Source organism: Dendrobates tinctorius, unplaced genomic scaffold (assembly GCF_039654945.1).
Source record: "Dendrobates tinctorius isolate UK_male_01 unplaced genomic scaffold, ASM3965494v1 ptg000016l, whole genome shotgun sequence".
NCBI classification, from domain to species: Eukaryota; Metazoa; Chordata; class Amphibia; order Anura; family Dendrobatidae; genus Dendrobates; species Dendrobates tinctorius.
Genome location: NW_027361684.1, coordinates 42,619,394 through 42,647,146, shown reverse-complemented (window position 1 = coordinate 42,647,146; position 27,753 = coordinate 42,619,394). Strand labels below are relative to the sequence as shown.

General features: G+C 45.3%; 1 protein-coding gene across 1 annotated transcript in view; it reads left to right on the top strand.

The window, feature by feature from the left end:
• Nucleotides 1-27,753, top strand: part of BAZ1B (bromodomain adjacent to zinc finger domain 1B) — a 116,002-nt gene that overhangs the window by 53,165 nt on the left and 35,084 nt on the right. The window contains exons 12-13 of the mRNA XM_073565748.1: nucleotides 12,182-12,359; nucleotides 12,445-12,630. Coding sequence (XP_073421849.1) covers nucleotides 12,182-12,359; nucleotides 12,445-12,630 — 364 coding nt within the window. The remainder of the gene's footprint in view (nucleotides 1-12,181; nucleotides 12,360-12,444; nucleotides 12,631-27,753) is intronic.

Below are 27,753 nucleotides of genomic sequence, written 5' to 3'. Positions count from 1 at the left end.
CCAGTCCGTCCAGACCTTCTCTCGCAAGGCCCCCTTTACCACGAGAATTCTCAGTCTCTGAGTTTGACGGCATGGCTGTTGAGACCGCAGTCTTGAAGGAATCAGGTCTGTCCGGTCAGGTTATTCAAACTATGATCAGAGCCAGGAAACCAGCCTCTTCCCGCATTTACCACAGGTACTGGAAGGCATTTTTCCGTTGGTGCGATGATAAAGTCTTCCCAATGTCCTTCTCCATCCCATCTATCCTTGGGTTTCTTCAGTCTGGTTTAGAAGCGGGTCTGTCCCTCAGTACGCTCAAGGGCCAGGTTTCCGCGCTCTATCCTCTTCCAAAGAGAGTTAGGTCTTGACCTGTGGTAGAGAAGCTTTCTCCAAGGGGTCTCCCATGTGGCTCCTCCTCATCATTCGCCGATAGACCCGTGGGATCTCAATCTCGTCCTTAGCGCTCTCCAGAAGGCGCCGTTCGAGCCTATCCAGGACATTCCTTTGTCCCTTCTCTCGTGGAAGGTCACCTTTTTGATTGCCATTACATCCATCAGAAGAGTTTCTGAATTGGCGGCCTTGTCTTGTCGTTCCCCTTACCTGATTCTCCATCAGGATAAGGTCGTCGTCAGGCCCGTTCCTTCTTTTCTTCCAAAGGCGGTTTCCTCTTTCCATATCAATGAGGATATCATTCTTCCATCCTTTTGTCCGGCTCCCTCTCATCCGCTTGAGAAGTCTCTCCACAAACTGGACGTAGTTAGAGCCCTGCGTGTCTATCTCGCCAGGACCTCTTCTTTTCGTCAGTCTGATTCCTTGCTGGTCATCTCTGAAGGTCGCCAGAAAGGACTTCCGGCATCCAAATCCACGATCGCTCGTTGGATTCGTTCTACCATTCTGGAAGCGTACAGACTTCAGGAAAACCGCCTCCTCCGGGGGTAAGAGCTCACTCCACCCGGGCTGTGGCGGCCTCGTGGGCTGTTCGTCACCAGGCTTCGGCCATGCAAATTTGCAAGGCCGCAACCTGGTCATCCTTGCACACCTTTGCGAGGTTTTACAGGGTTCATACCCAGGCCTCGTCTGATGCAGTTGTTGGTAGGAAGGTTCTGCAGGCGGCGGTGGCTCACCGGCCGACCTAAGCCTTTTTCCGATTCTTTCGTTCCTTTTTTGCTGTTCCCACCCTTAGGACTGCTTTGGAACATCCCATGGTAATCTGTGTCCCCCAATAAGGCGATAAATAAAGATGGATTTTTGGTTCTTACTGTGAAATCTTTCTTGGAGCCTTCATTGGGGGACACAGCACCCTCCCTGTTTAAGTTGTACCGTGTTGGGTCCTAGAGTCCCTTGTTGTGTTGGTACATATGTTAGAGTTTTCTCGTTGCTTCTCCTCCTGCTTTTTCACCAACTGAGGTGCTTGGTGCCTGTCGGTGGGTGTATACTGCCGGGGAGGAGCTAATTTTCTTGTTTTGCATAGTGTCAGCCTCCTAGCAGCAGCAGCATACACCCATGGTAATCTGTGTCCCCCAATGAAGGCTCCAAGAAAGAGATTTTACGGTAAGAGCCAAAAATCCATCTTTTAACTCCATGTTATATCCTATTCATAGAGCTACATTCACAACTGTAGAGCTAAACTCTTCCAGTAACTCCCTGCTTGTTCAGTGGTTGTCCAGTCCTTGTTCTGGTGACGTGCATTCTCTACAGACACTAGACTATATTATTTAGGCGATGCTATGGGTATCTGCATATGATGTCTTTATAAACGTGTGCAAACCTGTTGGGTTTTTTAGGAGGAAACCTTAACGACCAGGGGTATTTTTGGTTTTGCATTTTCATTTTTTTTCCTCCCCAGAGCCTTTTACTTTTTGGTCAAAATGGCCATGTGAGGGCTTATTTTTTTTTGTGTTCCTAGCTGGCGTTTTTATTGATACAATTTTGGTGCAGATATGTTCTTTTGATCGCCTGTTATTGCATTTTACTGCAATGTTTCAGCGACCAAAAACAGTAATTCTGGCGTTTCAATTTTTTTTCTCGCTATGCAGTTTACCTATTAGGCTGTGTGCCCACGTTGCGTTTTTTTAAGCGTTTCCGCAGCGTTTGTGCCGGCTCAGACGCTGCAGAAATGCTTACAAGATGCTTCTAATTCATTTGCATGCGTTTTTGGCTTTTTGTGCCAATGCATGCGTTTTTAACCGCTCAGGAATCGCTTAGCGGCTAAAAACGCAGCATGCTCATTATTTTCCGCATAACTGAGCGTTTTTAGCCATCCCCAATGTTCCCAGAAATCGCGTGTCAAGAAACGCGCGTCTTTTTCCGCGCGTTTTCTGGGAAAGGGAATCCTTTTCCTGAGCGTTTAAAAGCTCTAGCGTGGGCACATAGCCTAAATTTCTTTTTATATATTGATTGGGTGATTCTGAACACAGTGATGCCAAATGTGTTTTTTTTTGTTTTGTTTTGTATTTTATTTTGAAAGGGGGGGTGACTTGAACTTTTTTATATTTTTTAAATATTTTTAAACTTTTTTTTTTTTTTTTTAAACTTGCTTCAGTAGTCTCCAAGGGAGACTTGAAGCTGCATTTGTCCCACCGCCTCTGCTTCATAGAGCAGGGCTGCAGCACAAGGCGGCGCTCATAGCGATCCAGCAGTGACAACCACAGGGGGCTTCTGCCGACCCCGGGTTGTCATGCCAACCCATCGGTGACCTGCGGTCATGTGACATGGGCGCCGATGAGAGGAGGTAATGTGCTCCTGCGCGTGAATGTTAAATGCCGCTGTCAGAGATTGACAGCGGCATTTAACATGTTAACAGCTGCGGGTGAATCGCGATTCCACCCGCTGCAGTTCCAGGCACATGTCAGCTGTACATATCAGCTGTCATGTGCCGGAAAAGGTGCGGGCTCATCGTCGGAGCCTGCACCAAAACGGGGAGGCGTCCAATGTCTGACTCTCCGTCATTGGATGTTAAGGGGTTAAACAGACCCTGCCGGCATCTTTTTGGAAGTTTTTTTGCATTGGCTTCGGTCTCCAGTATATGTGAGTTTGCAGGGCTGTGGAGTCGGTAAGCCAAACCTGCGACTCCAACTCCTCAATTTCCCTTACACCGACTCCCACATATATTGCTTACAGTATATTTAAGTGAAAAATTTATTGTAGTACAATGTGAACATCAGACAATTATTTCTATGATCCAATCAAGATATTTAGATAGAACATAATATATATTTATTGGAATACAACTTTAGAACACAAACTGTAATAAATTGTAAATGTCATACACTATGTAATATTGATTACATATATATAGTACAGACCAAAAGTTTGGACACAACTTCTCATTCAGAGTTTTCTTTATTTTCATGACTATGAAAATTGTAGATTCACTCTGAAGGCATCAAAACTATGAATTAACACATGTGGAATTATATAATTAACAAAAAAGTGTGAAACAACTGAAAATGTCTTATATTCTAGGTTCTTCAAAGTGGCCACCTTTTACTTTGATTACTGCTTTGCACACTCTTGGCATTCTCTTGATGAGCTTCAAGAGGTAGTCACCGGAAATGGTCTCCAACAGTCTTGAAGGAGTTCCCAGAGATGCTTAGCACTTGTTGGCCCTTTTGCCTTTACTCTGCGGTCCAGCTGACCCCAAACCATCTTGATTGGGTTCAGGTCTGGTGACTGTGGAGGCCAGGTCATCTGGCGTAGCACCCAATCACTCTCCTTCTTGGTCACATGGCCCTTACACAGCCTGGAGGTGTGTTTTTGAGGTCATTGTCCTGTTGAAAAATAAATGATGGTCCAACTAAACGCAAACCGGATGGAATAGCATGCCGCTGCAAGATGCTGTGGTAGCCATGCTGGTTCAGTATGCCTTCAATTTTGAATAAATCCCCAACAGTGTCACCAGCAAAGCACCCCCACACCATCTCACCTCCTCCATGCTTCACGGTGGGAACCAGGCATGTAGAGTCCATCCGTTCACCTTTTCTGCGTCGCACAAAGACGTGGTTGGAACCAAAGATCTCAAATTTGGACTCGTCAGACCAAAGCACAGGTTTCCACTGGTCTAATGTCCATTCCTTGTGTTCTTTAGCCCAAACAAGTCTCTTCTGCTTGTTGCCTGTCCTTTGCAGTGGTTTCCTAGCAGCTATTTTACCATGAAGGCCTGCTGCACAAAGTCTCTTCTTAACAGTTGTTGTAGAGATGTGTCTGCTGCTAGAACTCTGTGTGGCATTGACCTGGTCTCTAATCTGAGCTGCTGTTAACCTGCGATTTCTGAGGCTGGTGACTAGGATGAACTTATCCTCCGCAGCAGAGGGTGACTCTTGGTCTTCCTTTTCTTTGGCGGTCCTCATGTGAGCCAGTTTCTTTGTAGCGCTTGATGTTTTTTGCCACTGCACTTGGGGACACTTTCAAAGTTTTCCCAATTTTTTGGACTGACTGACCTTCATTTCTTCAAGTAATGATGGCCACTCGTTTTTCTTTACTTAGCTGCTTTTTTCTTGCCATAATACAAATTCTAACAGTCTATTCAGTAGGACTAACAGCTGTGTATCCACCAGACTTCTGCACAACACAACTGATGGTCCCAACCCCATTTATAAGGCAAGAAATCCCACTTATTAAACCTGACAGGGCACACCTGTGAAGTGAAAACCATTTCCGATGACTACCTCTTGAAGCTCATCAAGAAAATGCCAACAGTATGTAAAGCAGAAATTAAAGCAAAAGGTGGCTACTTTGAAGAACCTAGAATATAAGACATACAGTATTTTCAGTTTTTTCACACTTTTTTTTGTTAATCATATAATTCCACATGTGTTAATTCATAGTTTTGATGCCTTCAGAGTGAATCTACAATTTTCATAGTCATGAAAATAAAGAAAACGCTTTGATTGAGAAGGTGTCCAAACGTTTGGTCTGTACTGTGTATGTATGTGTGTATATATATACTGTATATATGCTGTATATATGCTGAAGAGCCCGGCACTGCCCGGGCATAGTAACTAACTGTGGTTAGTTATAACAAATAATAATTATCCTCCATCCCATAGTCCTGTGCCCATATGCTCATCATACATATCCACAAACCCATAGGCCCATGCCCATATACCCATCACACATCCTTCATCTCATAGTCCCATGCCCATATACCCATCATACATATCCTCCATCCCATAGTCCCGTGCCCATATACCCATCACACATCCTCCATCCCATAGTCCCGTGCCCATATACCCATCACACATCCTCCATCCCATAGTCCCGTGCCCATATACCCATCACACATCCTCCATCCCATAGTCCCGTGCCCATATACCCATCACACATCCTCCATCCCATAGTCCCGTGCCCATATACCCATCATACATATCCTCCATCCCATAGTCCCGTGCCCAGAAACCCATCATACATATCCTCCATCCCATAGTCCCGTGCCCATATACCCATCATACATATCCTCCATCCCATAGTCCCGTGCCCATATACCCATCACACATCCTCCATCTCATAGTCAACCATTATGACATCATAATGAGCGGCGGGGCTTGCAACCTATGATGACATCAGTGTCGCCATGGCAACCATTGTGACATCATAATGAGGGGCGGGGCTTGATACGCACACACTTTCCCCAATATGTAGATGGAGGCATTATGACATAATGAGGGGCGGGACTTGACGAGCACACACTTTTTCCCCAGTATGTAGACAGGGGCAAAATTGCTTGGTGAATTGGAACGCGCGGGGTTAAAATTTCGCCTCACAACATAGCTTAGGACGCTCTCGGGGTCCAGACGTGTGACTGTACCAAATTTTATGGCTGTAGCTGCGACGGTACAGATGCCAATCCCGGACACACACACCCACATTGAGATATCTATCTCTCTATATTCTCTCACACACACCTACCTTGTATTAAAGGGAATCTGTAACCTAGTACCTCATCTGAAAGCAGCACAATATAGGCAAAGATAAGTGGAATCCAGTAATGTATCACTTGAATAACTGGTGCAGCCGTTCTTGTACAGTTTTTAGCTTCAGCATGTAGCAGAGCTGAGAAGGCTAACCCCACCTTCGCCAAGTTCCTTATGTACATAGTCTATGGAGAGTGAGCTGCTTATCACAGCAGGGAGCGTGGTCAGACTTGCATAAAGTCCAGACAATGATAATCTCCAGGTGATAAAACCTGCCCAGTAAATAAACACCTCACAACCTCACATGTGACATATTATTGAAATCTGTGTTTTAACCCCTACTTCATACTGTAGATTACATGGCAAAAACCTGCTGACACATTCCCTTTAAAGAAAGAAGGGAAGCAGAAGCCGCCTGAAGAATGTTCAGGTCATTTAATTGCTTCACGTTTTTGGAAACCTGAAGCACTTAAAGCTCAAGACTGAACATGTGCATTGCAGTGGAGAAGAGACTTGTAGTACATGTGTTCATTCTTTTTGACCTTTGTTGCTTTTTGAAGCGTATCAGCATGAAAAAGATGTCTTGCACATGTCCTCTCCCTCCCAAAGTATGGCGTCTGTTTCAGGAGGTCTGTGTGTGCAATTGTTGTAAAAGAAAAAAAATACTACTGTGTATACACTCTGCGTCTGCTTAGTGGTGTGGATGATTTTGCAAACTCCCCCCTCTTGCTCTCTGACCACAACCTTCTTTCATTCTCTATGAAGAACTGCCAGGCCGCTCAGGTCACCCCCACTGTCCATACTTATAGAAACATACATATGAATTTGCACCTCCTATACATAGAACAACACGACACAAACGGCGACATCCCTGGCACCCTGCAAACATGTTTCCTGCAGCGGTGCTCCAGGTGCGCCGAACGTCTGGAGAAAATCCAACCTACCCAAAGATTTCATCCATTTTAAGTTTATGCTTAGGACATACAACACTGCCCTTCACCTCTCAAAACAAACCTATTTCAACACCCTCATCACATCACAGTCCAATAACCCGAAACGTCTTTGACACTTTTCATTCTCTGCTCAACCCAAGAGTGCAGGCCCCAACCACGGAGCTTTGAGCTGACGATCTGGCCAATTACTTCGAAGAAAAAATTGACCTTATCCGACAGGAAATTATCTCCCAATCATCTCATACCATGCACTGTCCTTCCTCCCCCGCTGCATCTAGCTCACTCTCCGATTTTGAACCAGTCACAGAAGAAGTAAGCGGGCTCCTTGCATCTTCTCGCCCAACCACTTGCATCAGTGACCCATTTCTGTCACATCTCCTCCAGTCCCTTTCCCCTGCTGTCACAACTCACCTAACTAAAATATTTAACCTCTCTCTCTCTCTCTCTCTCTCTCTCTCTCTCTCTCTCTCTCTCTCTCTCTCTCTCGTATCTTTCCCTCTTCTTTTAAGCATGCCATCATACATCCACTACTTAAAAAACCATCCCTCGACCAAAACTGTGGTGCTAACTATAGACCTGTCTCTAATCTTCCCTTCATCTCTAAACTCCTGAAACGCCTGGTCCACTCCTGTCTGATCCGCTATCTCTCTGATAACTCTCTTCTCGACCCTCTCCAATCCGGTTTCTGCTCTTTACACTCTACTTAAACTAAATCTAATGGTCACTACTCCATGTTAATTCTCTTGGATCTCTCTGCAGCATTTGACACTGTGGATCACCAGCTCCTCCTTACTATGCTCTGCTCCATCGGCGTCAAGGACATCGTTCTCTCCTGGTTTTCCTCCTATCTCTCTGACCGCTCCTTTACTGTATCTTTTGCTGGTTCCTCCTCCTCTCCTCTTACCCTTACTGTTGGAGTTTCTCAAGGATCAGTCCTAGGCCCCCTCCTCTAATTTGTGCACTGCCCCTATTGGTCAACCAATCAGTAGATTTGGTTTCCAGTACCATCTCTATGCTGATGACACCCAATTATATGCTTCTCCTGACATCACACCTGCCTTTTTAGAATTCAGCGATTGTCTAAACCAGGGCTGTGGAGTCGGTAAGCCAAACCTGCGACTCTGACGCCTCAATTTCCCTTCCACCGACTCCGACTCCAACATATATTGCTTATATTTAAGTGAAAAAATTATTGTAGTACAATGTGAACATCAGACATTTAATCATTTTTATGATACAATAATCAAGACATTTAGATAGAACATAATATATATTTATTGCAATACAACTTTAGAACACAAAACGGTAATCATTTGTAAATAAGTAATACACTATGTAATATCGAATATATATATATATATATATATATATATATATATATATACACACACTCACTGGCCACTTTATTAGGTACACCTGTCCAACTGTGTGTTAAGACTTAATTTCTAATCAGCCAATCACATGGCGGCAACTCAGTGCATTTAGGCATGTAGACATGGTCAAGACAATCTCCTGCAGTTCAAACCGAGCATCAGTATGGGGAAGAAAGGTGATTTGAGTGCCTTTGAACGTGGCATGATTGTTGGTGCCAGAAGGGCTGGTCTGAGAATTTCAGAAACTGCTGATCTACTGGGATTTTCACGCACAACCATCTCTAGGGTTTACAGAGAATGGTCCGAAAAAGAAAAAAAATCCAGTGAGCGGCAGTTCTGTGGCCGGAAATGCCATGTTGATGCCAGAGGTCAGAGGAGAATGGGCAGACTGGTTCGAGCTGATAGAAAGGCAACAGTGACTCAAATTGCCACCCGTTACAACCAAGGTAGGCAGAAGAGCATCTCTGAACGCACAGTGCGTCGAACTTTGAGGCAGATGGGCTACAGCAGCAGAAGACCACACTGGGTACCACTCCTCTCAGCTAAGAACAGGAAACTGAGGCTACAATTTGCACAAGCTCATCGAAATTGGACAGTAGAAGATTGGAAAAACGTTGCCTGGTCTGATGAGTCTCGATTTCTGCTGCGACATTCGGATGGTAGGGTCAGAATTTGGCGTAAACAACATGAAAGCATGGATCCATCCTGCCTTGTATCAACGGTTCAGGCTGGTGGTGGTGGTGTCATGGTGTGGGGAATTTTTTCTGGGCACTCTTTGGGCCCCTTGGTACCAATTGAGCATCGTTGCAACGCCACAGCCTACCTGAGTATTGTTGCTGACCATGTCCATCCCTTTATGACCACAATGTACCCAACATCTGATGGCTACTTTCAGCAGGATAATGCGCCATGTCATAAAGCTCGAATCATCTCAGATTGGTTTCTTGAACATGACAATGAGTTTACTGTACTCAAATGGCCTCCTCAGTCACCAGATCTCAATCCAATAGAGCATCTTTGGGATGTGGTGGAACGGGAGATTCGCATCAGGGATGTGCAGCCGACAAATCTGCGCCAACTGTGTGATGCCATCATGTCAATATGGTCCAAAATCTCTGAGGAATGCTTCCAGCACCTTGTTGAATCTCTGCCACGAAGAATTGAGGCAGTTCTGAAGGCAAAAGGGGGTCCAACCCCTTACTAGCATGGTGTACCTAATAAAGTGGCCAGTGAGTGTATATATATATATATCACTATGTAAGTGGCAAAAAAGTTTTCAACAAAAACATACTAAACATTTGTGCAGTCTATGAATTTGTTCTAAGAAATAGAATTGCCTCCATCAGATCCTCCTTCATAGATGACCTCACATCTGACCTAATAATTTTAAGGCCAGAGAACAACCTCTCTACACTAACTTGAGTTGGAGGCAAAGCCGTAACCACATGGGAACATCTCTAACAATTTCCTGGTATAAATTAATTGCCTCATACACAGTCAGTTTTAATGAACGGTTGAATTTTTCTTTGAGAGCAAATGAAACATTTTGCTGAAATAAGGTCAATCTGCTTGCTATAGGAGACGGAGTGAAGTCTTTTTCCTTGCAGCAACGCTTTGCTTGCTCCATGTCATCCAAATACTTGTCAAAGTCAAACTCCTCATCTGATGAGGATGAAGATATGGCAGCAGTAGCACTGTCAGGACCTAAGTCCTCTTGCGCCTGGCAGTCCTCCTGTAGGCCACTCATCCTAACTGCTACCTCAGTCAGAGCTTCTTTTCCTTTAGTAAGCTGTTGATCATCAAGCAGTAAACAATGACTTGAGTCCACATAAACATCTGCCAGAAAAATTGTATTTTCCTGTAGCTGCGTCTCTCTCCGTTTCATTGAAGCAGAAATGCCATCTGCGATTAAATCTCCTCTTTGGGACAGGCAAAATAGCAAGTTCTTCCACTCCCTTATGAAAATGCCAGGAGTTAAATCATCAGCTTGTAATTTTTTTAGTCACGGTAAATAGGTGATTAAGCAATTCCTTCAATTCAGCCACCTGTGTCCATTGACCTTCATTTAGGGTTACCTGAGGGTCTACCATATCTATAAGAAACGGTTTTAGCCAGGATCAAAACTAGGTGGGGGGGCAGAACCTCATACAGTTCTGCAGAATCTCATACTGCACACCTCAGCTGCTGCAGAACCTTATACTGCACACCCCTACACTTGAAAATAAAGCCTGCACCTTAAGATGTGGTGAATGCAGTCTATTTATTCCAACTATCAATTGATGTTGATGTGTTACTGAAGACGAGCAATGCCTGTCCTGGGCATCCTTTTGGGCTGCTATGAGGTGTACCTGACTGGTGCTGAAAAAAAAAAAAAAAGGGTTCGTCTGGGTGCTACCAGGCTTTCATTCTTTTTGGTACAGATAGGATATGGATAGACAGATATGGATAAATGGATAGAGCAGATTTCTAATCTGCTTTTGCTATTGATAACATTAGCTATGAGCTCAAAAACCTTTCAGGTGATGCGTTTTTTAAAAAAGCTGATCTGCTCTTGCAGCTAGAAAACGTATCCTCAAAAAACGCAGCAAAAGCGCTGTGTATGAATGTAGCCTTAGATCAGGAATAGAACAGCCATTTATAGGACATTTCATAACTTTCCCAAATTCCTATGAAAAAACATTCAGAACATTCTGCATTGAACTACTGCACCCAATTTATTATATATTTTAGGAGTCGGACCATTTTATTCCGACTCCATCAAAATGAGCTACGACTCCGACTCCACAGCCCTGGTCTAAACGCTGTCTAACATCATGTCCTCCTTCTATCTGAAACTGAACCTGTCAAAGACTGAACTCCTTGTGTTTCCTCCCGCTACTAATGTACCTATACCTGACATTGCCATTTCCGTGTGTGGTTCCACCATTACTCCCCAGCAATATGCCCGCTGTCTTGGGGTCATACTTGACTCCGAGCTTTCCTTTGCCCCCCACATCCAATCACTGGCTCTCTCTTGTTATCTGCACTTCAAAAACATTTCTAGAATTCGACCTTTTCTTACTTTTGACTCTGCAAAAACTCTTACTGATTCTCTTATTCATTCTCGTCTGGACTATTGTAACTCTCTTCTAATCGGTCTCCCTCTTAACAAACTCTCCCCCCTCCAGTCTGTCTTGAATGCTGCAGCCAGGATCATATTCCTCGCCAATTGTTACACCGATGCCTCTACCTTGTGCCAGTCATTACACTGGCTACCCATCCACTCCAGAATCCAGTACAAACTTATTACTCACCCACAAAGCACTCCATGGCTCAGCACCACCCTACATCTCCTCCCTCGTTTCGGTCTACCACCCTACCCGTGCCCTTCATTCTGCTGACGACCTGAGGTTACCATCCTCAATCAGAACCTCCCACTCCCGTCTCCAAGACTATACACGTGCTGCGCCAATTGTTTGTAATGCACTTCCCAGGTCAATGCGATAAGTCCCCAATCCCTACAATATTAAGCGTGCCCTGAAAATGCATTTATTCAGACTGGCCTACTGCCTCAACACATTAACCTAATCTATCCCTGTGTGGCACAGTCAAAAGTTTTACCATAACCAGGTTCCCCGCATCATGTTCCCACATGCTTTATGCATCTATTAGCCCTCTGTGTCTGTACTGTTACACACTTAACATTATGGCTGGTCCGAAAAATGAAGGCAGCTGTTACCACCCACCTTTCGTGTCTACCTCTTTCCTCATAGACTGTAAGCTTGCGAGCAGGGCCCTCATTCCTCTTGGTATTTGTTATAATCTATGTGATTATTGTTATGCTGTAATGTCTATCGTCTGTACAAGTCCCCTCTGAAATGTAAAGTGCTGCGGAATATGTCGGCGCTATAGAAATAAAATTTATTATGTTGTCTCCGTTCATACTATGCTTTTAAGATGGATATCTGTTCTCTCCTGTGTTCAGGTATCAGGACATTTTGCACTCTCTTCATCTGGCTCGTAAGCAGAACTTGGGCTTAAAGACGTGTGACGGACACCAGGAACTGCTAAACTTTTTGCGCAGTGATATAATAGAAGTAGCGACAAGATTACAGAAGGGAGGATTAGGGTATCTGGATGATACCACAGAACTTGAAGAGAAGGTAAGAAGTAAAGTTTTGTTCCTATGCACTTCAAGAACTTGACTGATCCTTATTAAAATGTATTAAGTTCTCTTTTTTTACACAGGTTCGTACATTAGAAAACCTCAAAGACTTTGGGGAGTGTATAATCTCTCTACAAGCAGCTGTTCTCAAGAAGTTCTTACAGGGTTTTATGGCTCCAAAGGAGAAAAATAAAAAACGTAAATCGGAGGAGGCTGCAGCCAAATCTGAAGAACAGAGTGAGGAGAAGAAAATGGCTGAAGCGGCAAAGGTAGGATAGACTGCTCCGTTCTAACTTTGTCAGAAGGAACGTTAAATTGGTTAAGTCAAACCCTTACTTAAAAGCAATGGATGCTCCTCCCGCATATGTTAGTGCCATTATTTGTAGCAGGTGGCATTGGCTGCAGCAGACCTGTGATAACAAGAAGTTTATTCGGTCATCCATGACAGCACCACCTGAGAGAGGGGATCCGCCCTTCAGGAACAGGAAATCCTACAGATACATAAGGGCGGCACCTCTCCCACGCATCAGTTTCCTATTCCTGGAGGACAGGATTCCCTACAGATCGTACCATCATGGAGGAATTCCCAGGCCGGCTGTCCGACTCAGGTAGCGGGGGGGGGGTCTCCTACCTTGGGCAGTGCGGGGTCCCCTGGAAGCTCCACAGTGGGCCCGGGCAGGGCTCCACAACAGTGTGCGGAGCAGGTGGGAGCGGGGTCCGGCGGATGCTCGTCTCCAGGGCCGCCGCCAGCAGGTATGGATCCGGTCCTCCTGGTGTGTCCTCCCTTCAATCCGGGTCGCGGTTGTGTGCCAGAGGCTGTGCCTCGGTGGCATGCAGGGAGCGCTGTGCGGGGTCGGGCGCCGCCGTGGCGCTGGCGGCCTGCGCTTCTGCGTGTTCACGTGGGCCGGAAGTGACGCGGGGCCGGAAGTCAGATGTGGGCCGGCTTTTTTACCCTGTGCGTTGCCGGGCACGGCGGCGCGAGCACCGGCATAGCGGCAGGGGTGGGGAGGGAGCGATGCTTGATTGAGAGCAGGAACGTACCTCAGAGAGGTCCCAAGCCAGCTCCCAGCAAAAGAAAAAAACGAACTGGACAATCCGGCCATAGAAGTTCCTCCAGGCCGAAGGATCCAGCCCGCCCCCCCCTTCGTGATCCGGTACCTACGCCTTCTGCTCAGGGTAAGATCTTCGTGAATGTGCCCTGATGCAGTGTTCCCCTTTATGTATTCCTCCTATAGGGGAAGAAGTGCACTGACAAAGCAAAAAACAGGGAGTGCGCCCTTTGCAAAATGCCCCTTGCCGGACGCCTACCCTAAAAAACTGTGCCAGTCATGTATAGGGCAGACGGTAAAAAAAAAAAAAAGGGAGTGGTCCCAAAAAATTACCATACATGCTTCCTTACCCTGTCCCCCTCCTGTAGGTAGTGGAAGAAACCCCTGACTTCGCTACAAGTCTAAGGGAAATTATCAGGACGGAAGTTAAATCTCTAAAGTCCGTATCCCAGGTGGAGTCGTCCAGGAAAAAGAGCAAGTTTCTCAGGGTTGGGCTCTTCAGCTGACCCTGGTGGAAATGAAGACTACTCAGAGCCCTCCACCTCCTCGTCTGCGTCCTCTTCAGAGGAAGACACCAGTCGTTTCTGCCTGGGTCTGGAACAAGTGGACAAACTAGTCAAGGCAGTTAGGGCTACCATGGGGGTAACAGACACAAAACCAGAACGGTCAGCGCAGGACCTAATGTTCGGTGGTTTAGACTCCAGGAAACGCAAGTCGTTTCCGTTAAACGACAAGGTCCAAAATCTGATCAATAGGGAATGGAAGAAACCAGAAAGGAAAGGCTCCCTACCACCAGCTTTTAAGCGGCGTTATCCCTTTGAGGACCCTGTGGTGAACAAATGGGACAAAGCCCCGAAATTGGACGCAGCAGTGGCTAAAGCATCCAAAAAATCCGCTATCCCCTTTGACGACATGGTTTCTTCAAAAAATCCACTAGATAAAAAAGCAGACTCCTACCTGAAAGGGACATGGGAAATGTCAGCTGGCACCCTGAGACCGGCAGTAGCAGCTACCTGCACAGCCAGATCTATGATGGTCTGGCTGGACCAGCTGGAATCACAGTTAGAGGACAGAGCCTCGAGGGAATCTATCTTGAAGACCCTACCTACCATCCAGAATGCGGCAGCCTTTTTAGCTGACGCCTCGGCAGATTGCGCAAGAATGGTGGCCAAAGCCGCAGGGCTATCAAATGCAGCCCGACTGGCTATATGGCTGAAATGCTGGCCTGGGGATATCCAGGCCAGATCCTGGCTTTGCTCCATCCCGTGTGAGGGGGAATATCTATTTGGACCAGTCCTAGATGAACTCTTGGAGAAAGCCGGCGAAGATGAGAAATTCCCTTCCCTGCCCACCCCTTCCTATAGACGTCCCTTCACTAGGAAGAGATTTTTCCGTAGATCATCCAGAGACCGGGGTAGATGGGAAGATAAAGTGTATCTACATGGTAACCATGTTCGAATATTCTCCGACAATCAGGTCACTGTGGCTTACATCAACCACCAAGGTGGGACTCGTTCCAGGCCCCTGAAGGAGGTAGCAGAGCCGCTGTTCCAATGGGCTGAGCAACATCTCCTATCTTTAACAGCTCTGCACATAAAAGGAAAATAAAACACCACAGCAGACTTCCTAAGCCTCAACCTTCTAAAGTAAGGGGAATGGTCCTTAAAAACGTCCATCTTCGACCTGATCGTACAAAAATGGGGGGCAGCCAGAAGTGGACCTCTTAGCCACCAGAGAGAACAGGAAGGTGTCTCAGTTCTGCTCTCTAAATCCCAGAGTGAGCCCTCTGGCAGTAGATGCTCTTCTGATCAGATGGGACTTCGGGCTAGCATACGCCTTTCCTCCCCTGTGTCTACTACCCCTGGTGATGAGGAAAGGAAGGACAAGGTGAGGATCATAGTGATCGCCCCGTTTTGGCCCAGGAGGGCATGGTTCTCATGCCTCAGGGCCATGTCAGTGTCTGACCCTTGGGTCCTACCAAACATCCCAGACCTCCTATCCCATGGTCCAGTTTACCATCCTCAGGTAGCTGGCCTACATCTGACGGCGTGGATTTTGAACGGACACTACTAAAGGAGAAAGGTTTCTCCCCAGCCATAATTAACACCCTGCTCAAAAGCAGAAAACCTATTACAACCAAAATCTACGTTAGGATCTGGAAAAGATTCCTTCAGGGTTCAGGGGTAGTAGCTGGGCAGTCCACTCCCATAGCACAGATCCTAGAGTTCTTACAAAGAGGCCTGGACATGGGACTCTCCACCATCACCCTTAAAGTACTGGTGTCTGCTTTAGGGGCGCTTTTTAACTGCAACATCGCCAGTAACTATTGGATCAATAGGTTTATTAAGGCAACAGGCAGGTCCAGACCGGTAGTGAGAAATAAATTTATGCCATGGGATCTAAACCTAGTCCTTACGGCCATGACAGAGGCCCCGTTTGAGCCTATCTCATCAGCTTCAACCTGTCTCTTAAAGTGGCTCTTCTGATAGCGTTGACATCAGCCCGTAGAGTAAGTGACATCCAGGTGTTGTCTAGACTTCCTCCTTACATACAATTCAGGGACGACAGGGTATTTCTTACACCCGATACAGCATACCTGCCTAAAGTAGCCTCCAGTTTCCTTAGAACGCAGGAGATAGTCAGTCAGTCAGTCAGTCAGTCAGTCAGTCCTTCCTCCCTAATCCCACGAACGATAAGGAAAGGAAACTACACACTCTCTAGACGTTAGGAGATGTCTCCTAGAGTACCTGGCAGTTACCGACCCCTGGAAAAAAGATAATGCCTTGTTTATCTCCTATCAGGGCATTAGGATTTGCCTTAGGGCTTCAAAAAGCTCACTAGCGAGGTGGATTAGGGAGGCCATTTCATTAGCATACACCTCAAAGGGCAAACCGGCTCCTGACAAGCTGAGGGCGCATTCCACCAGGGCCATGGCAACCTCGTGGGCAGAGAGATCGGAGGTCTCGATCGACCAAATATGTAAGGCAGCTACCTGGTCGTCTCCGAGCACCTTTTATAACCATTTATAGACTAGACCTGGGTGCTTCCTCAGACATCTCCTTTGGTGTCAGGGTTCTGCAGTCTGTAGTCCCTCCCTAAAGTAATTATTACTCTGTAATTCTCTCAGGTGGTGATGTCATGGACGACCGAATAAAGTCGTAGTTACTCACCGGTTAACTGTATTTTTCGGAGTCCATGACAGCACCCGTATATTCCCTCCCATTAGTTTTAAGTTTAGTTTGGGTGTGCACTTCTTCCTCTTATATGTACACGGGTAATTAGTAGTCGTGTAAAGTATTGTACATAAATTATGCTATTAACCTTGGTGGTCCCCTTGTGCTCTGTAAACCAACTGATGCATAGGAGAGGTGCCGCACTTATGTATCTGTAGGATTTCCTGTTCCTGAAGGGCGGATCCCCCCCTCTCAGGTGGTGCTGTCATGGACTCCGAAAAATACCGTTAACCGGTGAGTAACTACGACTTTTCTGTCAGCTGATGCTCGTTTTCACAAAATGATAAAGGCTGCATCTGATCACTGACACAACTCCGTCTCGTGACCCGCTCAGAATGCACACAATTGCTGTTAATGGCGCTGCTTTGGGAGGTGAATATCCACTGTTTCTATTCTAAATGGGGCCCTGAAGTGATTAACCCTGACCATGCGTTAGGATGTGAATTTGTCTTGGATAGGTTTCAGTATGCTTTGCAGGGGCTCAGGATCTGAGTGTCCTCTACGCACGGCTGACAACAGCCAAAGCCAGGGCTGAACTCTAGCTGCCGCTATTAACTATTTAGCTGCTGTCAGGTTCTGACGGGTCATCTAAATGGTTTGAGCAGCTGCCCTTAAGCTCTTTGGCTTCCATTGGCCTCTCCTTGATGTGATCACAGGGCACCAATGAGTTGGCAGAGGAATTCCATCATCCCTCCGGCTGCCATGATAACACCATCTTGGTACTATCTATAGTGTAAGTCAGGGGTGGGGAATCTTTTTCTTTTATACCATCCTTAGGGGGCTGCACAAATTGCGTGCTCACTCCATCCGCAAAGTACAAGCTGGCACTGGTGTCAGGACTTAATCTTTCATTGCACATGCCTCAGCGTTCAGTAGTGAACATTGCGTGCGCATGCTCAGAGCAGGAAGAAATGGAAAAGCCAGCAAAGTACCAAGCACTGACATTCCTGGGAATCTGCCTGGGGGCCGGATAAAAGGTCCCCCGAGGCCTGTAAATGGCCTGTGGGCCTGAGGTTTCCCATCCCTGGTGTAAGTGATCGCTGGCTCAAGAGAACAAAAACTAGGTTTTTTTTTTTTGTTTTTTTTTCTATAATTTTCATTTGTAATTTAAATGAAACATTTCCTGGTTTCTAACCTGGTAAAAAAAAAATGAAGTGAACTCTTGCACATCACAGAATAGCACTAAGTCCATTAAAGTTGAAGGATGTCAATCTGCCTAGTTAGGAGGCAAAAGTGAAAGTGAATCTATTTTGCCTGCTGTGGTGCAAATGAAAGCGACAAATTTACTGGAGAGGCATCTGCAAGATAATAACCAAAGAGTGTTTGTATATGGTGGCCACAGACTATTACGCTTTACAAAACTGGAGACTAATCGGTCAACTTAGTGTCTTGGCCACTTCTGGCAGCATGAGGTGGTACCTGCAGCCCATAGCCCAGCTCCTGGATGTCACATCCATACGTGGTGATGGATGAAGGGTTGCCTAATCTCAAGATCATGGAACAACCCTAAAACTGGAGTCACACATAACGACTTACCAGCGATCCCGACAACGATATCAACGTGTCGGGATCGCTGGTAAGTCGCTATGTGATCGCTGGTGAGCTGTCACAAAGACAGCTTCACCAGCGACGCCGATCGCGCGGTGTCGCTGTGTTCGTTACCAGCGCGCTGATGCAGGGAGCTGGTAACTAACATACACCCACGGGTATCCAAGGGACGCACGTCCCTTGGATACCAGATGTGTACGTTGGTTACCAGCTGATCGCTGGTCTCCCGCCTGTCACAAGCAGCGATGCGTGCTGGCCAGCGGGAGATCAGCGACGAAAGAAATGTCCAGAGGTTTCTTGCAGCGATCAGCGATACCGGCAGAGGGGTCGATAGCTGTCACACACAGCGATCTTGCTGGTGAGATCGCTGTTGTGTCACAAAACTTGTGACTCAGCAGCGATCTCGCTAGCGAGATCGCTATGTGTGACGGGGCCTTAAATTTACCCCCGATGGCACTACAAAATTGGCCTCAGTAGGTCTGCTAGTGGACTTCTTTCAGAAACACTCCATGAGTACATGGCTCACAGCTCACCATGCGTCATGATTGGCATTTGTTAACCCCGTCATGACCCAGCCTATTATGACCTTAATGACCTGGCCATTATTTTTGCAATTCTGACCAGTGTCCCTTTGAGGTAGTAACTCAGGAACGCTTCAACAGATCCTTGCGATTCTGAGATTGTTTTTTCGTGACATATTGGGCTTCATGTTAGTGGTAAATTTAGGTCGATCATTTTTGCGTTTATTTGTGAGAAAATCAGAAATTTGGCAAAAATTTAGAAAATTTCGCAATTTTCAAATTTTGAATTTTTATTCTGTTAAACCAGAGAGTTATGTGGCACAAAGTGGTTACTAAATAACATTTCCCACATGTCTACTTTACATCAGCACAATTTTGGTAACAAATTTTTTTTTTTTTTTGTTAGGAAGTTATAAGGGTTAAAAGTTGACCAGCGATTTCTCATTTTTACAACAAAGTTTACAAAACCATTTTTTTTAGGGACCACCTCACATTTGAAGTCACTTTGAGGGGTTTATATGGCAGAAAATACCCAATTGACACCATTCTAAAAACTGCACCCATCAAGCTACTAAAAACTACATTCAAGAATATTATTAACCCTTCAGGTGTTTCACTGGAACTAAAGCAACATGTAAAGAAAAAAATGGACATTTTAATTTTTACAACAAAAATTTTCTTTTAGCATCAATTTTTTTTCATTTTCACATGGGCAACAGGATAATATGGATCCTAAAATTTGTTGGCGAATTTCTCCTGAGTACACAGATACCTCATATGTGGTCATAAACCACTGTTTGGGTACATGGCAGGGCTCAGAAGGGAAAGAGCGCCATTTGACTTTTTGAATGGAAAACATGCTGGAATATTTAGCGGTTGCCATGTAGCGTTTGGAGAGCCCATGTGTGCCTAAACATTGGAGCTCCCCCACAAGTGACCCCATTTTGGAAACTAGACCCCCCCCCCCCCCCCCCAAGGAACTTATCTACATGCATAATGATCACTTTGAACCCCCCAGGTGCTTCACAAATTGATCGGTAAAAAAAGTACTTTTTTATCACAAAAATTTTCTTTTAGCCTCAGTTTTCTCATTGTCACATGGGCAACAAGATAAAATGGATGCTAAAATTTGTTGGGCAATTTCTCCTGAGTACACTGATACCTTATATGTGGTCATAAACCACTGTTTGGGCACACGGCAGGGTCCGGAAGGGAAGGAGCGCTGTTTGACTTTTTGAATGGAAAATTAGCTCCAATCGTTATCGGACACCATGTCACGTTTGGAGAGCCCCTGTGCTCCTAAACAGTGAAATACCCCCACAAGTAACACCATTTTGGAAACTAGACCCCTTATGAAACTAGACCCCTTAGAGCAGTGAAAATAAAATAAAAAATCATTTTTTTTCCTCAAAAATGATTTTTTAGCACGCTATTTTTTATTTTCACAAGGATAACAGGAGAAATTGGACCACTAAAGTTGTTGTGCAATTTCTTCTGAGTACACCGATACTCCATATGATGGAGGGGGGGGGGGAACCAATGTTTGGGCGCACGGCAGGGCTCAGAAGGGAAGGAGCGCCATTTGACTTTCTGAAATGAAAATTACCTGTAATCGTTAGCGGACACCATGTCGTGTTTGGCGAGCCCCCGTGTGCCCAAACATTGGAGCACCCGCAAAAATGACCCCATTTTGGAAACTAGACCCCCTAAGGAACTTATCTAGATGCATAGTGAGCACTTTGAACCCCCAAGTGCTTCACAAAAGATAACGCAGTGCCGTGAAAATAAAAAAAATATTTTCCTCAATTATTTTTTAGTGCACAATTTTTTATTTTCACAAGTGTACCAGGAGAAACTGGACACCAAAACTTGTTGTCCAGTTTGTCCTGAGTACGCTGGTACCCCATATGTGGGTGGGGACCACTGTTTGGGCACACGTCGGAGCTCGGAAGGGAAGTAGTGACATTATGAAATGCTGACTTTGATGGAATGATCTGCGGGCGTCATGTTACATTTGCAGAGCCCCTGATGTACCTAAACTGTGTAACCCCCCCCACAAGTGACCCCATTTTGGAAACTAGACCTTCCAAGGAACTTATCTAGATGTCTGGTGAGCACTTTAAACCCCCAAGTGCTTCACAGAAGTTTATAACGCAGAGACATGAAAATAAAAAAATCATTTTTTTTTCCAAAAAAATCATTTTTTTAGCCCCCAATTTTTTATTTTCCCAAGGGTAACAGGAGAAATTAGACCACCAAAGTTGTTGTGCCATTTTTCCTGAGTACGCTGATACCCCATATGTTGGGGTAAACCACTGTTTGGGCACACGTCGGGGCTTGGAAGGGAGGGAGCACCGTTTGACTTTTTGAACGCAAAATTGGCTGGAATCAATGGTTGCACCATGTTGCGTTTGGAGACCCCCTGATGTGCCTGAACAGTGGAAACCCCTCAATTCTAACTCCAACCCTAACCCCAACACCCCTAACTACAGCCCAAACCCCAACACATCCCTAACCCTAATCCCAACCATAACCTTAACCCCAACACACCCCTAACACTAATTCTAGCCCTGATTACAACCCTAGCCCTAACCCTCTTTCCAACCCTAACCCTAATGGAAAAATAAACGGGGGGGTTTATTTTCATTCCATTTTGATCACTGTGATAAACTCTCAGTGATCAAAATAGAATGAATGAATCTGCAGCCGGTGGGCGCACTGCACATGCGCCCGCCATTTTCCAAGATGGCGGCGCCCATGAAGCTGGACCGGGTGACACCGGGAGCAGGAGAGGGACATCGGAGGTCCCGGGGGGGGGGGGGGGGGGGTCGGAAGGTAGGGGGAAGCCTAGAGAAGGGGGAGGGGAGCAGATGATGACGGTGGCGGCACATTGCCGCCGTCGGTATCGGGGGCCGATCGGCACCGTGAGTTGTGGGGGGGGTGGTCAGATCACGGTCTCCAGCCATGTCCAATGCTACTGCAGCATCGGCCATGGCTGGATTGTAATATTTCATCAATTTTCATTGATGAAATATTACTATCGCTCTGATTGGCTGTTAAAAGTGAAACAGCCAATCAGAGCGATCGTAGCCACTTGGGGGCGAAGCCACGCCCCCTGTGGTGAAGAACAAAGCCCCCTGTATCTGCGGGTTGGGTGACCTTTCAGTGACCCCGGTCACCCGCCCCGCGGGGGGGCTTTAAAGTCATGGTGCTACATAGGTGTCATGGGTCGATTTGGCACGACTTTTAATGACGCCTATGTGGCGTCAAAGGTTGTGAAGGTCTTCCATTGGTGCCCCTTTTTCTTCCCAGATAAGCAGTTTCGCAATGAACACTTGTAACAGACGTGAACTAGTCTGAAAATGGCAGTCAACATTATAGGTCTTGCAACATCATCTAGCATGAGTGGTTTGACGGTGGGTTAGTGGTCGCCTGGGAAAGCATTTGCCCGGAGGGTCACACACAGCTCGACGTGATAGCCAATGATGCGTTGGGTGCTGATATTCCATCCTGGTACCTTTTCACAGTCATCAGATCTTTCAGTGGTGGATAGTTCATCCTGGTACATTCTGGGTTCCTCATGTGGCCAGTGTGTGCATTTCTAAGATGGTAATGATTCCATCTGTCAGGTTACCCGGTCGTGATTCTAATTGAGAATCTCTGGGACGTTGTGTATCGGAGCATTCGATGCCTTCAAGTAGTGCAGCATGGTCTGCGAAGAGAATCACACCAACATACACACGCACACATTCCAATTATACAATTTATATTGCTAACGATGTTAACTTTCATTTGAGAGCCGATGTGTGATATGATGAGTGCTCCTTCCTGGAGGGGGGAGCAGTGGATGAATGCTTATGTGTGACTGACTGTACTTCAGGGTTGGAATCACACACATAGTTGTTGTTGTTTGTTTTTTTGTTTAGCCAAATCCAGAAATGCATCCTAAAATAAACTTAACAGTTTAAAGGGAAGGTGCCGCAATTTTATATAATTTGCAAAAAAATAGTAAGTTACAAAACATGTTGTTTCAGCAAATGTTGTACTAACCAGGATTTATGGTTTGTTTAATAGAATCATAGAATCGTAGAGTTGGAAGGGACCTCCTGGGCCATCTGGTCCAACCCCCTGCTCAAAGCAGGATTCGCTAAATCATCTCAGTCAGATGTCTGTCCAGCCTCTGTTTGAAGACATCCATTGAAGGAGAACTCACCACTTCTCGTGGCAGCTTGTTCCACTCATTGATCACTCTAACTGTCAAAAAGTTTTTTCTAATATCTAATCTGTGTCTCCTCCCATTCAGTTTCATCCCATTGCTTCTAGTCTTTCCTTGTGCAAATGAGAATAAAGATGATCCTTCTACAATGTGACAGCCCTTGAGATATTTGTAGACAGCTATTAAGTCTCCTCTCAGACTTCTCTTTTGCAAACTAAACAATCACAAATCCTGCAACCTTTCCTCATAAGACAGGGTTTGCAGACCGGTCACCATTCTGGTTACTCTTTTCTGAACTTGCTCCAGTTTGTTGATGTCTTTTTTAAAATGTGGTGCCCAAAACTGGACACAATATTCCAGATGAGGTCTGACCAAAGAGGAGTAGAGGGAAATAATGACTTCACGTGATCTAGACTGTATGCTTCTGTTAATACATCCTAGAATTGCATTTGCTTTTTTTGCTGCTGCATCACACTGTTGACTCATATTCAGTTTGTGATCTATTAGTATACCCAAGTCTTTTTCACATGTGCTGTTGCTTAGGCCTATTCCTCCCATTCTGTATATGCTTTTTTCATTTTTATTGCCCAGATGTAGTACTTTGCATTTGTCCCTGTTAAAAACCATTCTGTTAGTTGCTGCCCAGTTCTCCAGTTTATTTATATCTTTTTGAATCCTCTCTCTCTCTTCTCTAGTATTAGCTATCCCTCCTAGCTTTGTGTCATCAGCGAATTTAATCAGTTTACCCTCAATTCCTTCATCTAAATCGTTGATAAAGATGTTGAACAATACAGGGCCCAGGACAGAGCCCTGTGGTACCCCACTTGAGACATTCTTCCAACTGGATGTGCAGCCATTTACGACCACTCTTTGGGTCCGATCACTAAGCCAGTTATGAATCCACCTAACAGTTGCCTTGTCCATTCCATACTTAGTCATTTTTTCAATAAGGATTGTATGAGATACTTTGTCAAATGCTTTGCTGAAGTCAAGATATACTATATCTACAGCATTTCCTTGATCCACCCAATCAGTGATTCCGTCATAGAAGGAAATTAAGTTAGTCTGACATGACTTATTAGTTACAAACCCATGCTGACTCTGTTTAATCACTTCATTCTTATCCAGGTACTGACATACATGTTGTTTAATAATTTGTTCAAAGATCTTTCCTGGTATAGAAGTCAGACTCACCGGCCTATAGTTGCCTGGGTCCACCTTCTTCCCCTTTTTGAAGATAGGAACAACATTTGCTCTTCTCCAGTCTTCTGGCACTTCTCCTGTTCTCCAAGAATTTTCAAATATTATGGAGAGGGGTTCAAAAATTTCTTCTGCTATCTCCTTCAGTACTCTGGGGTGTAATTCATCTGGACCTGGAGACTTGAATTCATTTAGGTTAGCTAAGTGTTTCCTCACTATCTTTCTGTTTATAGATATCCTGGATTCTTCTATACCCTTAATAGGACAGTGAAGAACAGTTGATGTTACATTTCCTTTCTGAGAGAAAACAGATGCAAAATAGGAATTTAAAAGTTCGGCCTTCTCAACATCCTGTCTTACCATTTCATCATTTTCATCCTGTAAAAATCCTATAGCATCTTTGACTTTTCTTTTACTTTTGACATATCCCCAAAATCCTTTATTATTGCTTTTGACATCTCTTGCATGCCTCAATTCATTGTCAGCTTTAGATAATCTGATTTGTGCCCTGCAGGTTCTACAGACAGCATTATATTTTTCTTTAGATATGCCTCTCTCTTTCCATTTTATAAACATTTTTTTCTTCCTTTTTAGCATGTGCTTAAGTTCTGTGTTCATCCATCCTGGCTTCCTTAAATGCTTCCTATTCTTCCCTCTTTTCGGAATTGTTAACAATTGTGCTTTGAGAATTTCATTTTTCAAGATTTCCCATCCTTCCTGGACATTTTTGTCTTTAAGGATATCCAGCCATTGGATCCCTCCAATTCTCTTTCTGAATCCCTTAAAATCTGCCTTTCTGAAATCTAACCTTGACATCTGAGTCTTCACAGGTCTTCCTCCTCTAGTTATCCAAAATTCTAAAATAGCATGGTCGCTACCTCCTAGGGTCCCAGCCACTTTTACCTCCTCAACCATTTCCTCCCTGTTTATAAGGATTAGATCCAAGGTAGCAGTTCCCCTTGTTTTCTCCCGTACCTTTTGGAAGATAAAGTTGTCAGCAAGAGAGGATAAGAATTTCCTTGACCTGTTAGTTTTGCCTGAGAGAGATTCCAAACAAATGTCTGGATAGTTGAAATCTCCCATGACAACTATGTCATATTTTTGGGAGAACTTGGCCATTTGATGCATAAAGAGTTCATCCATATCTTCAGCTTGCACAGGAGGCCTGTAGTAAATGCCTACAATGGTGTCCTTTCCTTTGTTCTGTCCTTGTATTCTTACCCAAACAGTTTCCACAGAACTCCCAGTCTCTGAAGCTTCAATCTCTGTGCAGATATACGCGTTTCTAACATACAATGCGACACCCCCTCCTCGTTTATCAAGTCTGTTTCTTGCAAATAAGTTGTATCCTTCTAGTCTTGTATTCCAATCATGTGTATTGTCCCACCAAGTTTCAGTGATTCCAATGACATCATATTTCTTTTCCTGCGTTAGTAGTTCCAATTCTCCTTGTTTGTTGCCCATGCTTTGTCCATTAGTATAGAAACATTTTAGTTTGTGATTGGTTTCTCTTTCTCCAATATTTTTATTAATTAGATTCTTTTGTCTTTGTTCTTCCTGTTTTTCCTTTCCACTTCTAATAGCAGAGTTCTCAATAGCATTTGTCAGGTGTATGGCTTTTTCTAGTCTTTTGCTTCCCTTCCCATGTTCTAGTTTAAAGCTCTCCTTACAAGTGTAGCAAGACGACTTCCAAATACATGTTTTCCAGTCTTCGTAAGGTGCACCCCATCTCTAGCAAGTAGTCCATCGTAAAGGTACCTCACTCCGTGATCCAGAAATCCAAATCGTTGCTGACGGCACCATCGACGTAGCCAGTTGTTCACCTGCAGAATCTTATTCCACCTCCTTGTTCCATGGCCATCCACTGGGAGGATGGAAGAGAAGACCACCTGCGCTCCCAGTTCTTTCACTTTCTTGCCTAAGTCTTCAAAGTCTCTGCAGATGGTTTCCAGGTCGTTTCTTGCGGTGTCATTTGTCCCCACATGTAGTAGCAGGAATGGGTAGTCATCTGTAGATCTGAAGAGTCCTGATATCCTGTCAGACACATCTTTAATTTTTGCACCTGGAAGACAGCACATTTCTCTTGAAGTTATATCCGGTCTGCAGATAGCAGCCTCTGTTCCTCTCAACAGGGAATCCCCCATGACCACCACTCTCCGTTTCTTCTTCACAACATTTTTCTTTCTCCATCCAGGAGGACTCTGAAGGCGTACAAGGTTGCTGTTTGTGGGCAAAGTCTTATCCTGATGTATTTCTTCATTGGTTTCCTGTGTGAGAGCCTGGTACTGGTTCCTGAGGAGTATGGGTGCTGACTGCCTCCTGATCCTCCTGCTTCTCTGGGTCACATGTCTCCATTCCTCTGTTTCTTCAGGTGCACTTCGAATTTCTTCTCTTTCTGTAACATGAAGAGATAATTCTGCTCTGTCCAAGAACTCTTCGCCTTCCTTAATGATCTTCAACGTAGCTAACCTCTCTTCGAGACTTTGCAACTTTTCCTCCAACAGGGACACAAGCTTGCATTTGTGGCATGTGAAGTTTGGCTTTTCCACTGGTAAGTCTGTGAACATGTAGCAAGAAATGCAGCTCACCAAATGGCTCCTGGCCTCTTCCATATTGAGATTTCTTAAAAACGATGAAAGATGAGCCAAAATTCGGCGCGCGGCTTTCCGATTTCCTCTTTTCAGCTGCAACAGCCAAAACCCAGTGATCGTTGAGCTCGCGGAGACTCTTCACTTATCCCAGAAGGCACTGGGAATATGCAGATGATCTCCTCAAGACAATTCCCCTGGTTTTGTAATAATTTTTTCATATAGCCACTGGGCGCTGACATCTTGATTTGCAGATCTGTGGAGGACTCATACAGTCTGCAAATATGGCCGTCCCTGCACATAGGAAACTGCGGTCGGCTTCCGACCGCACATTGCAGCCTCAGTAGCAGAGAACTGGGCACGCCCCTGTAGGCTGCACCATTCACTGCTGTAGGTGTGGCTGGGCGCCATTTTACTGTAGCCCAGTGCTATCTGCTGAGCTCCACTTACCCTCTATCACAGGACCACTTGTGGCATAACAGGTCCTGTGTTGTGAGGAGAGGCTGAAGATATGGAGAAGGTGGTCAGCAGAGGAGAGAAGCGCTCACTGGAGCCGGAGGATGGAGAGTGGTGAGTGCGGGTGACTTTCATCTATGCTCCTCTGTACTGCTTACTCCAGGCTCAGCCCTGTGCTTCCTGCTCCAGCGTCCTCCTGCTCTGTCTCCGCCTCCTCACACACAGCCCCAGTGATCTCCGGTAATCTGACACCTTTGCTTTTATGGCTGTCTGAGGAGGACAGTGACTTATACAGCCCATAGTCTTGTGTATAATTGGGGGGGGGGGGCTAGAAGTTTCACCAGTGTGGGCATATCTGTATTACAGTCTGCTGAGCCGTGTATCTAATCCTCTCCTGTGTGATACTGCCTGCTGAGCCGTGTATCTAATCCTATCCTGTGTGATACTGCCTGCTGAGCCGTGTATCTAATCCTATCCTGTGTGATACTGCCTGCTGAGCCGTGTATCTAATCCTATCCTGTGTGATACTGCCTGCTGAGCCGTGCATCTAATCCTCTTCTGTGTGATACTGCCTGCTGAGC